Below are 12738 nucleotides of genomic sequence, written 5' to 3'. Positions count from 1 at the left end.
ACATTTCGTTTTGTTTTAATACAACAATTAATCATCTTCGATTGGATCAATAAGATAAGGAAGTTGTTGAAATGTTTTGAGAAAACAATTTCTCATGAAATCGAACCCTTGACAGATTCGTTGATTAGTTTGAGATGCAAGTTCAGGCCAATCGTGTTCGATACGTTGATCGGGCCTATTGTAGAACCAAATTTCTATTCTTCCTTTGACAATATCGATTAACAATATCTTTCGATTTTTCCGATAATCTGGTTGACTGGCGAAGATCAAGAATAACAATTTCGGGTATAAGGTCAAGTAATTCCGTCAAATTAGAATCATCAAGCCCATAATCGCCTCTAATTGCGAGATTTTTCAATTTCGGATACTTGATTAACAAGTTTCGCAAATCAGTCCAATTATCTGATACATAATTTTCCGGCTGCAATCAGAAAAAGTTAAATTGTTGACACTGATCTTAAACAATTAGCTGGTAACTTACATGATCCAGAACTAAATTTCTCAGTGAATTATTTTTGATTGTTTGGTTGATCGATAGTTTTTTCGGCTTGATTAAATGATGAGCACTTTCAACGGATGGACATAAATCCATGAAATGAAATCCAGGATAAGGATTAGTGGCATCATATGAATATAAACAAGCCTCCAAAATTTTTATACTCTCCAATACTGGTCCATCATATGAACTAATTGAAACTTTGATTGGAACCATTAGAACTTTTCGAATAATTTGATATTAAATTAATTCTGTTACTTACAATTGCGACTTCCAATATGAAGTCTTTGGAGATTTTTCAAATAACCAGAATTTGCAATCTCCTCGAAATGATTCTGGAAACAATCAGCGAAATAAAGTTGCTTCAATTTTAATTGATTCTGATTACAATCAATAAACGAAGGCTCAAATAGATTGGTAGCAATCATCTCGAGATTCATGGTCAGTACTCTTGATATCGAACATGGGAATTTATCCCAACATGGTTCATATATTAATCCTTTCACTGATTTAATGCCTTCAATTACTTTGAATATGTCAATCGATTTAAATTTAGTTTCGTTTGTGGGACGAATGTCAAGAATCTGAAATGAAATCGAGACAATTAACAAATTTACATTGGTGGCCTATTGATTGTGAACTTTATCAAACCCGAAACTGACCTTAAATCTGGGCAATAGTCCTAACAATTGACTTTGACTCAGTGAATCAAGTTTATTGAAGTAAATTGAATTCTTGAAACAGCCAATACTACTGTCGTCTAATTAGTATTAAGATAATTAAGTTAATTGTTGAACCAATTCATTACGATTAATATACTTACCAGTTAAATATTTCACCTTATTCAATCTCTGAACAATCAGGAACCTCCAGCGTTGACAAACTATCAAATTATCAAAATGAATTGAAAATTAAATTCAGTTAACAGCAGAAATGATTTGCGATGCGATTTAAATGAACCGCTGATTAATTTTCAGATTATTTTGAAATGAAAATCTACTTCCGTAAAAATGTGAATGAGAGACAATTAAAATTGATTATCAATTGCTTACCTTTTGAACAAACAATTAAATCATCTAAATTTGTAATAGATTCAAAAATGGAGGATAAACAATCATCAGGTAGTTTTTCAATGTGAAACATTTGACCAATTTGTTGATCTTTTAGAGTAAAATATCAATTTGATTTTTGGGATAAACAATTTGAATCACAATCAACAATACATGATTAGGATTAGGATTAGGATTACGCCTGCGTTGCTTAGGTCATTAAGCTTAATTTAATTACTCAACAAGGTTTGAATCACATCACGCAAATAGTTTAATCATCATGAAGATTCTGATCATGAAATGAGTTGAGAAAAACAGAGAAAAGTGATTCAGTTTTAATCATTTAATTTTCGAGAGATTTAAACGTTTTACAATTAGAGTCATTAAATTGTTGGGTAAAGAAAATTAATTAGTGAAAGTAAATCTAAACAACAATTAATTTGTAATAGAAATGATCACATTGATTGTTACTTTTCATAGTGTTCAATTTAGTAATATGATTAAGCCAAAGAAACGAGCAGTTTAAATCAACAGTAACAATTTAAATCTAAATTTAACAATTGAGAAACAAATTGGTAGAAATGATTTTTTAATTAGTTAATCAAATTCTTTCCCAGTCATTAAATTACAAGGATTGTTGTTGTAAATTCAGTTTAGTAATTAAAGTTTACAATCGTTTTTAAAAAATAATCGTTTCCAATTAACTTTTGATGGTAACAATTTAAAGGGAAACAATTTGTTGCAATTAAAATTGTTTTTCTCATCTAATGTTGTTAAGTGGTAACTATTTATTTTTAATTTTCTTTTCATTCAAATTCTAACGGAAGATAATCAATGTTATTGTTTTTACTTGCGATTGTTATTAAATCAGCATAATTTATTAAATATGTTCTATTAGGTAAATATTAATAGTAAGAAATTAAAATGTAAATTATTATTTAAAGTGTCAGATTTGTATAAGAGTAATAAGATTAAATTGATAAGGCCACTGAAATATTGGTGATAAGTCACTGGAAACGGTTTTTGATTTGATTGTTGATAAGTTAAAGGTCAGTGTCGTACCAAGCGGAGTATTGGTCATTATTGGCGACTTGGTCCTGTTCGTTGTAATATGGTGATGAATAGGGATTGTTAACATCCATATCTGATGTGGTTTGGACGTAAATTGATTGTGGATAAGGATTGAGGGGAGAGGCGAGTGATCCGTAGTGAGATTCAGCTTGTGGTAAGACCTCGTTTTCCACTTCACCGGCTGAAGTCCAATCATTGGGTTCGTCACGGAAAAGGGTTGCTGTCAGTTCCAATGATAGACGCTTCTTGTAATCCTGAGGTTTGTCTTCGGACATTCGATACAAAACAGCGGCGGCGAAAGTGGCTGTCACTTCATTTCTAGAATGGAGAAGTTCAGTAAGAGCTGCAGTAGCTCCTTCAGATTCAATAATGTCAACGGCTTTCTTTTCGAGGGACAGTTCACTGAGAACACCAACAGCAGATTGTTGAACGTTCTCATCGTCACAATATAAAAGTTGCACGAATGTTGAGATTAAGTTCATTTCTGTGATAATGGATCGATTATGAACATCTCGAGCTAACATCTTGAATGAATACATCGTTCCCTCGATGATATCGGCGATTTTAACACCATCCATGTATCCTGAAGATGAGTTTCTCTCTTGTTGAGCTTTGGATAAAATTTGATTCAACTTGGGAATAACTCCAGCTTCTCGTAATGGCGCTTGGTTGGCTGGACATTGAGCCAGATTGTGAATTAATCCCACAATTCCTTTGATTAGTGACCAACTGATCGGCAGATTCAAGAAATTTACAATATAATTCAAACCATCATGAAGACGGACATCATTCTGGGCTATTTCTGCTTCCTCATGCTGATGTGTCAGGTGTTTGAGAACACAAATTGCTGGTTCAACGATCTCTTGTCTATCTCCAGCTTGTTTGATGGTTGTAACAATCTTTTCAATTGCATCTAGTTGACATAAGAATAGTTTGTTTTGGGTATTGTTGCAGGTCAAATTGGACAGAATAGCGACCGAACAAACAACCACGTTAAGATCTTCGCTTTTGAGTAAATTGAGTAGAACTTGGAGAAGATGATCAATGTTGAGAATATCGGTGGCAGAATCAGATAAATTCCTCAAAGCCCAAAGGCAACTTAATTGTAATCTTCCGGGTTGTTCCAAGTGCATATCCAAAGCGTAGATTCCTCCGGCTTGGATGATCGCGAGTTTGTTACTTTGACAAACGGACAAAACTTTGAGCAGTCGAGATGTTGTCCAGAGTAATTTCTCATAGTTATGAATAAGCATAATGTTCACAATCTCTGGAACACCACCTGAGGCGAGAATAATCAACTTAGACTCTTGATTTCCATAAGCAAGTAAAGTTAAACATTCGGTCAAAAGAGCGAGGAATTTAGGATTGGGATGATTCAACAATGTGACCATCTTTTGGATCCCTCCGGCGAGTCGAACGGCCATTTTTGATCCTTCTTGATGAAGCAACAGGTTGTAGATCGTTGTCAAGGAATAGTAAACAACTCGATTGATTGGAGAGGTGAGAAGCTTAATTAAGGCAGAGATTCCATCGGACTTGAAAATCGCTAGAAGACCTTGTTGATGTTGAGATAAATTATGTAAAATACTCGCAGCACAAGTGGTTGTTTCAGCTTCGGCATTTGACATCGCCCTAAGAAGAGCGGACACCATTTGAGGAGAATTGATGAGTGCGTGTCGGAAGCGACTTTTCGAAAGATGGTGAACCATTAATGTCGCTTTGTTAACCACCACTTCATCTTCATCATTTAATAGCTTCAACAGCTCAGGAACAGCACTTGTTGCCAAATCAGCGTCATTCTGGTAATTAATCAAAGCTTCAATCGCCAATTTAATCATTTGTGCAGGTTCAGAGAGTCTAAGGACACATGTTTCTGATTTATTGTCGATCGATGTTGTATATAAAATGTCACTTGATAAATCATCGAATAGAGCAGCTCTAATACGCTCAGATCTATTTAATTCCAATGAAGTCATACTGATGAACAATTAATTGTATTGTCAGAACAACAAAGTAAAAAAATTGACATAAAAAAATGAAACTTTCTCAAAGAAAAACAAAGTGGCGATCCATCAAAACGATCGATTATCATCGATTCAAGTGACTGAAACGAATAATCGATTTTTCGATTTCTTTCTTTTTCTCTTTCAATCAAAAATCGATAACAGTTTTTTTGTAAAAATTGATAATCGTTTTATTAAAATGATAAAAATCAGAAACTATTAATACAAATGAGTCATCCAATCAACCGAATGACTAAATTGGCTTGAGGCGCTTTCTTAAAGTTTCAGTTTATTTCAAGTCTCACTTTTTTCATTGAGTTTTCATTGATTCTTTCTAATTACATTTCTTTTCATTATCTAATTGTAATCAACTTATTACCAGATTAATATCTCTGATTACAGTTGATTGAACATCGGACGATGAAGTTCATTTGGTGAACAGAATTATGAAGATTCTGATCATGAAAGGAGTTGAGAAAAAAAGAGAAAAGCGAAATAATCGTAAAGAGAAAAGTGATCAAGTTTTAATCATTTAATTTTCGAGAGATTTTAAATGTTTTACAATTACAACGATCTTTTATTTTCTCAATCATTAGAGTCATTAAATTGTTTGATAAAGAAAATTAATTAGTGGAAATAAATCTAAACAACAATTAACTTGCAAGAGAAATGATCACAACTATTGATAAGTAATTGTTACTTTTCATCGTTATTCAATTTAAAGATTTAATTGTCAAATAATATTATGATTAAACCAAAGAAACGAAAATTAGAATGAAAAATCAATTTTTATGATTAGTTAATTGTTCAAACTTATCTGTCATTCTTTATCCGTGTTAATTACACTCCGTTTCCCACTGGTTTAGATTCAGTCCAATTGTTGATTGATCAATTAAGAAATGAGATAAAAAAAAACAATCATCAATGCGATTAATTTATAACAAAGTTAAAGACAACAATTAAGAATCGAGTGATTCGAGATGATTTAATTGTTTCGAAATTTTTTCTTATCAAAAAAAAAAAGTTCTAATTCTCGAATTTTATTACAATTCGATTCATTGATATTCTTGGATTGGACCATTGGATTTGGATAGAAACATTGGAACTCATCTTGAAAATGTTAGAATTTGGATTGGAACAATTAGTTAATTGTTGACTTGGATACTCACATGAAAGGTGAATTGAAATTACTTCCAATTACTCTGCCTTGTTTTAAGTATCTCATTAAATTGAAAATGCCATTGAGATCATCGTTTCCCGATAATGAGGTTCTTCGAGCCCTTTTAATTGTTAACAATTTAACGAGGCAACAATTAGCTTACAGTTTAGGGAGTGATTAAATTTAATTACTTACAATTGGAGGCAGTCGCCATTTTCACAGATCCTCATTACTTGAGCTGATGAATGGTGATCAGTAAATGAGACAACAATCAAAAAAGTAATTAAAAGATAACAAGTAAATATATTAATCTTTGACATTTTTGGTGACATTGTTGATTGAATGATTAAGATCGATGGATTTAGATCAGTGGTTAATCACAATTTATATTCAGCTAATTGTTACAATTAAAGTTCACCAAGTACAATTGCTTAATCAACTTCAAAGTTTAAACTGATTTTCGTAATAGATTGATGATCAATTTTCACCCAACAAATGATAATGGTCTTGAATTTAACTGAATTAAATTTGATTCACTGAGTTGCTCATCACAATTAAATTACTCATAAACTGTTCAAATGTAGGTGGAGTTTATATTAATCACAATTAACATAAAAAAAACGTAATTTTGATTAATAATTTCCCAGGTAAAAAACAAGCAAAACTAAATTAAACATTCACAGTTTTGTTAATCAGATTGTTTGTTGTTAAATTGTGTTGAATTTAAATGAACGTTTAATTTGATTGTTTAACTACTCATTTAATGTTTGACAATTTAATTTGAATGAAATTACAATTTAATTGTGTGACAATCAATAATTTGCTTATGTAATCATACAACTATTAATACCTTACAATTTAAATTACAATTCATTTTGATTCATTTTTAATCTTGTTTATGTTTAAATTGTGTTTACCTTTACAATTATAATTATTTGATTAAATTTCACCGTTGATTGTTTTACTAATATAACAATTATTTACACAATTTAACAAGATTAATTTAGCAAAATTAAATTGCATATTAATCAACTGATTTACAAAATTATTCAACTAATCATTTGATTGTATTTAAATTTACCTGATAACCAATTAACTCTTGGTTACTATTTAATAATAATAACAATCAAAGGGGAAAATGATTGATTCTGGTTAATGTGATTAACAATTTAATCAAAAACTAAATTATGATTAATGTGAAGTTTAACAAAGGGTAAAGGTTGATTACCATCACCTTAATATAGTTTTTAAATCACTCTGATTCTAATCACGTTCCTTGACAGTTTAATTAACTCATTTTCTGCCAATTACAATCAACGTTTCTTTCACTTGTATTATCATTTGTTAATAATTACAATTAAGACCTTCTCAGAGTGAATGTAACAGACAATCTAATCAACTAATCAAAATTTTTAATCTTAAATAAACGTTAATTTATCTAATCAAATTAGTTAAATCGAAAAACTTAACATTGATCAGTTTGAATAACAACAATTTACTAATGACATTGGAAATTATTTCCAAGATCAAGTGGATCGATTTCTATGATTCTGATTGACATGATTAAATTTAGTAAATGAGTTTTGGTCGGAAATTGAATGATAATTAATACATGAGTTAATCGTGGGAACGATCAAATTTGTTTTATCAATGGGGCTGAAATATTAATAGTAGAAATGAATTTGGTGTTTACTGGATGATAATTTAAAGTTGATTGTGGTTAAGTGATTAAGAGTTGAGTTTATGGTTTAAACCAAAATATTAATGATGAGAAAAATAAACAACAGTAAATGGACATGATGATTGATTAGAGTCTCTGGAAATATCAGAAAGACTTGAAGATTATTAGAGGTCAAGGTCTTCATCTTGGTGGATTTGTTGAAATCTATTGGGATTAACATGTAGGTAAGTCTGTTATCCATCTAATTGGTGAAATTTCAAGAGATTCAGAACAGGAAACAATTCACTTGGGAAATTTTCTGATTTTTTTTTTGATTGTAAACAAAAAGAAATTAGAAATTTTCATCAGAAAAGAAGATAACTTTGCTTATGTCAATTAACAAATTCATGGGAATTCAGAGATTCTCGGATTACTTTTAGCATCATTAGTAATTGATCAGTTGACTGTTAATCATGTGATTCTTGATTTATCATTGATTGAAAATTCAATATTCTTTTGTGCTCTCCATGAGAAGAGGAAGACACCGGAATGGTTTGAAGAAACAGTTTTTCATGAAGTCAAATCCATGGCAAATATCCGGACCAGTAACTGATAATTTAGGCCAATCCATTTGCGCTTGCATATCAGTGTCAAAATAGAAAGTGATTAACTTTTTATTCCGTTGACAGTGTTGATTAATATAAACAAGAGATTTGTGGGTAATTTCAATTGATCCTCTCACATCCAGTAGAACCAAATTAGGTAGCAATTCCAGTAGTTCTTCAATATCTTCATCACGGATTTTCAGATTATTCCTTAAAGCGAGATGTTTTAAATTAGGAAATTTAGACAGGACACATTTCAATGTTTCCCATTTCTGAGCATTTCCTCCTGATCTAAAGAAAGGTGACCACTCCCTTGGATTATCATTTTGCTGTGGATTAAAGTAAAAAAAACAATTAGAAAAGCTGATTAACAGATCATATTCAATATTCCATAAATTCTTAAAGTCTTAAATTCTTGAGTAACTAACATATTCTATGACAAGATCTCTCAAACAATTAATTTTAATTGCTGTATTGAATTGGCAGTAAGTTGATTCAACATGGAAAAAGGCACTTTCCAGATTTGGGCAGAAATCAATGAAACAAAATCCGGGGTAAACAAGAACTCCGGCCATGGACTCGAAATCAAATTCCAATATTTTGAGCTTATGTAACTTGGATCCTTTATAGAGCTTCTGGAAACCTGAAAAGAGAAGGTCATATAACGGGAAATCACAATCGTAAATTGGGAATTGTTACTTAATTACATATGTACTTACAGTTTTTGTCTACAATATGAAGTCTACGAAGGTTATAAAACTTAGACGTCACCCCATTCATTTTAACTAAATTAACATTCTGAATGAAAACTTGTTTTAGTTGCCTAGTTATATGTTGATTTACAACGAAAAAATCAACAAGTTCCGTTGATACCATTTCAAGATCGTTGAGAAAGTATATTGGTGATTGATTTTTATCTAAGGTGTGGTTAATTAGCCCTTTAATTGATTTGACTCTTTTGGTTGCATTTTCCCAGTTAGCTAATCCAGTATAAGAAGTATCCAAAATCTAAATGGAGCAAATAAGAAAATAATAACAACTAAACATAAACAAATAAAGAAAATGCAACAAAAAAAAATTGTTGTTTTCACCTTTAGTCTAGGAAAGAGTTGAGCTAATTCTAGATTTTCCAATTTAGGTGAAGGACCAATGTAAACAATATTATCTGGTGAATCGGTAAATGGATTTTCTGTCAACAATTTAAATACAATTGTACAATATTATATTAGAATTAGAAAAATAATGGTTTGCCCACATACCGAGTAAATATTCAACTTTGGAACATCGATCTAAAATCAATAACTTCCACTTGGAGCAAACTAAATTGGGATAGAAAAGAATATAATCAAAGTAAAAATTAATCAGTCAATCACATTGTCATATAATCAAAAAGCAAGACTCTCACCAGAAGCACAATGTCTCAGATCATCCAATTGGTCAAGGAAATTGAAGATGACCAGTAAACATTCAGGAGGTAAACAATTAATACTCATTGTTTGTCGAGAAAAGATAAGATCAGAAGTAGTTTTAACCTTTGAAACTAAACAATTAATTAACAGCGAGATAATTAGACTTTAAATTGAATTAGTCACGAAATCAATGAATCACAATTAATTTAAATGTGGAGAAAACGGTTAATTGAAAAGAGAATAGAACAAATTAAATTCGAAATAGAATTTAAGAAATCAGGCGGGATAATTGAATTCGATCTTTTATCTTTTATCTTTTATCGTTCTAATTAACTAATGACCTGATTAATCTTGTATTTCGATTGAATTTCAATTGGAGACTAGATTTATCTTGTTTTAAGATTTAACTCTCACCGTCGGTTCAATTGACGAAATTATCTCATCAAATCTGAGTAATTCTGATAAATATAAATAAACAGTTGCAGTTAATTAAATTGAAGTTTATCAAGTGTAGTTTTATTTAGTCAGATAATAATCATGAGGAATCGTTTGTTCAGCACAACGTATAATGATTATATAAACTGATGATGTAGAAGAAATAGATATTAGTTAATCTTAATTCGATTCAACAATACGAAAAAATAATTGACAGTTTGAATCGTTTAACATTATTTGTAATTTAAAGTTTAAATCACAAAGCGAACGCTATTAATACCTCATGGGTAAATTGATTAATTAAGATAAAGACATATTAGAAATTGGTAACATATTTGCAGTAGGCAAGGTAAATCATCTGATTCCATCTTTGGTTCTGACTCAAATTCTGGCTCAGCTTCTGACTTAGTTTCTGGATCTGATGTTGACTCTAACTCAGATTCTGGTTTGGATTCTGGTTCTGGTGTTGGTGTTGATTCAGGTTCTTCCTTAGTCTCTGGTTCTTGGTTTGATTCTTCCTTAGGTTCTGGTTCAATTACGGATTCGACCTTAGACTCTGATTCAGATTCTACCGTAAGTTCTGGCTCAGATTTTACCTTGGATTCAGTTTCCAACTCAGGTTCAAGCTCTGGTTGTGGTTCAGGATCCACCTTAGATTCAGGTTCGGGTTCGGGTTCGGGTTCGGTCTCAGTCACGGTCACGATTTCAGGTTCAGGTTTGAGTTCGGGCTCGGGAGCACTTTCTGGCTCTGATATTGTTTCGGGGATTGTTTCTTGTAAAGTTTCCGATGCTGATTCTTGCTTCAATTCTGGTTCTGGCGTTGGTTCAGATTCTACCATAGGCTCTGGCACTGGCTCTGATACTGGTTCTGGTTCTGATTCTGGTACTGGTACTGGTTCTGGCTCTGGGTTAGATTCAACCTTAGACACCGGTTCAGGCTCGGATTCGACTTTAAGTTCTGGTTCTGGGGTAGATTGTACCTCGGGTTGAAGTTTCAACTCAGATTCTACCTTGGTTTCTACTTTAGGTTCGTGTACGGGTTCGGGCGTAGGCTCAGGATCAAGTTCCACTTTAGGTTCATCTTCTACTACTTTATTTGGTGTTGGTTCTTGATTTGTTTCTTTAATCGATTCAGACGCAGTCTCAGGTTCTGATGCTGGCTTAGATTCTGATTTAAGCTCTGGTACTTCATCTTGAGTTGATTTTGGTTCTGGTTCAGCGCTCGCCGCAGGTTCGGGTTCTGATTCAGTACCTAATTGAGCTTCTGGTCTTTTCTCTAATGCTTCTGTTTCAACGTCGACCTCAGCAACCTCAAGAGAAAAGGAAAATAAAAAGGTAAAATTACAATAACTGGAGGTAAAAAAACAATAGTATTGTTTCGATAAGTTGCAACGTGTTTATCATAATAATAATAGTGATAAATAATAGAAAATAGTGACTAAAGTTGAAATAGTCACTGAAGAGTAGAAACTCAACCCAGACAAGAGAGAGCAACTATTTCTGTTCAGTAGTTGTCTTAATTCTGTTTTTTTACTGAAAATGATTAGAAAAAACAGTGTGTACTCTCAAAGATAGAAAAATAATCAGGGGCAAACATGTTTACCTCTGATTTTAAACAAGTTTTATTTAAGAAAATCGCTTCTCCATCTTCTTCTTCTCCTTCTTTTTCCCTCCTCATCAATTTTTACTTTTATTTCAACCATAAGAGAGCAAGAATTGAGGAGAGAGAGAGAGAGATTAACTAAACCAAAACTATTTGGCAGTGTTTCATAAGGTAATGGGCGATTCAAGTTCTTCAAGTGATGATTCAAAACTATTTCAAAGCTCAATAGAAATTAATGATAATGAGAATATTGAGTGAAAAAAGAACATTTTTAACGAGAAATATTTTCCAATTAGCTTATACACTCAAGTCGAGTATTTATACCGTTGACATTGAAAATGAAGAGAGAAGAGAATCTTAAAAGATTTTTATCTGTCTGATGATCAGAAATAAATATCTATCAAGAGGAGAGGAAAATGAGGCTTACTTGATTGGGATTAGCATCTGGTTTGGAATTTCCTTTTCTTCGCAACTTGGTAGCAGCAGCACCCATGATGATTAGCGTTTATATTAATTGAAGTAAAATAGAAGTAACAAAAAAAATCAAAATAATAACGAGATATTCACTGATGAGATACACCAACAAGTGAAGGAATATCTGATTTAAAGACGAACAAAATAAAAAGCGGAAATAGGAGAAAAATCCAGAGAGAACCAGAAAATAACAGTGAGTAACAATTAACAGTTACGATGACAAAATTGATCCTCAATAAAGGCAAAGAGGAAAAGAAAGAGAACAAATGAAACACAAATGATGAATACGAGATGATGATGATGATGATTAGTGAGAACAGTTAATAAACAGGGTAGAAAAGAAAAGAAAAAAATGAGTAAAAATGTGAAGAAAATGACTTGGGCGTGTTATCACTTGTGAAAAGTAAAAGGCCAACAAAATAGTTTGTTCTTTGGAAATAACCGATCAAAACTACCTGATGATGAGATGAAGATGGCGATTTAACAGGGATAAAGACGAACAGAAATAAAAGACAATCAATCAAAGTTGCTAATTAACAGAAAAACAGGGGGACTGAAAGAGAGAAAAAGAGAGACACAATTTAGTTGCAATTAAACAACAATTAAAACGATCAACTAACAATTTAACTGAACATGAGAGAGAGAGGGAGAGAGAGACCAAGAGGGAGAGTCTGCATTTGTTTTCTTACCAACAGTAACTATGGAGGTTAACCGACACAGAGAAAGAAAGAGAAACAAAATGTAGACAGAGAAAAAGAAAGAGAATTTAGTGGT

The 12738-nt window shown here is 31.9% G+C and overlaps 4 protein-coding genes across 4 annotated transcripts; all 4 read right to left on the bottom strand.

Annotated features, from left to right (window-relative positions):
• Positions 1–175: 175 nt before the first annotated feature.
• On the bottom strand, positions 176–1724 carry LOC128394857 (uncharacterized). Its single transcript, XM_053355229.1, has 6 exons — positions 1549–1724; positions 1320–1379; positions 1159–1256; positions 759–1080; positions 482–696; positions 176–421 (listed from the first exon to the last, which is right to left on the bottom strand). Exons 1-6 carry the CDS (start codon positions 1637–1639, stop codon positions 176–178), a joined length of 1032 nt encoding a protein of 343 aa, XP_053211204.1. The 5' UTR covers positions 1640–1724.
• Positions 1725–2115: 391 nt separating this feature from the next.
• Positions 2116–4988, bottom strand: LOC128394804 (catenin beta-1-like). Its single transcript, XM_053355174.1, has one exon. It carries the CDS (start codon positions 4590–4592, stop codon positions 2589–2591), a length of 2004 nt encoding a protein of 667 aa, XP_053211149.1. The 5' UTR covers positions 4593–4988; the 3' UTR covers positions 2116–2588.
• A 148-nt stretch (positions 4989–5136) lies between these two features.
• LOC128394814 (uncharacterized) lies at positions 5137–9668 on the bottom strand. Its single transcript, XM_053355180.1, has 8 exons — positions 9449–9668; positions 9303–9362; positions 9135–9232; positions 8763–9051; positions 8472–8686; positions 5974–8372; positions 5789–5899; positions 5137–5476 (listed from the first exon to the last, which is right to left on the bottom strand). The coding sequence occupies exons 1-6, from the start codon at positions 9534–9536 to the stop codon at positions 7944–7946; spliced, it is 1179 nt and encodes a 392-aa protein (XP_053211155.1). The 5' UTR covers positions 9537–9668; the 3' UTR covers positions 5137–5476; positions 5789–5899; positions 5974–7943.
• A 278-nt stretch (positions 9669–9946) lies between these two features.
• On the bottom strand, positions 9947–12599 carry LOC128394815 (protein TsetseEP-like). The gene is made up of 2 exons (XM_053355181.1): positions 11918–12599; positions 9947–11197 (listed from the first exon to the last, which is right to left on the bottom strand). The coding sequence occupies exons 1-2, from the start codon at positions 11981–11983 to the stop codon at positions 10184–10186; spliced, it is 1080 nt and encodes a 359-aa protein (XP_053211156.1). The 5' UTR covers positions 11984–12599; the 3' UTR covers positions 9947–10183.
• Positions 12600–12738: the final 139 nt, after the last annotated feature.

Source organism: Panonychus citri, unplaced genomic scaffold (genome assembly GCF_014898815.1).
Source record: "Panonychus citri isolate SS breed McGregor unplaced genomic scaffold, ASM1489881v1 Contig00140, whole genome shotgun sequence".
Lineage (NCBI taxonomy): Eukaryota > Metazoa > Arthropoda > Arachnida > Trombidiformes > Tetranychidae > Panonychus > Panonychus citri.
This window is presented reverse-complemented; position numbering and strand designations above follow the sequence as displayed.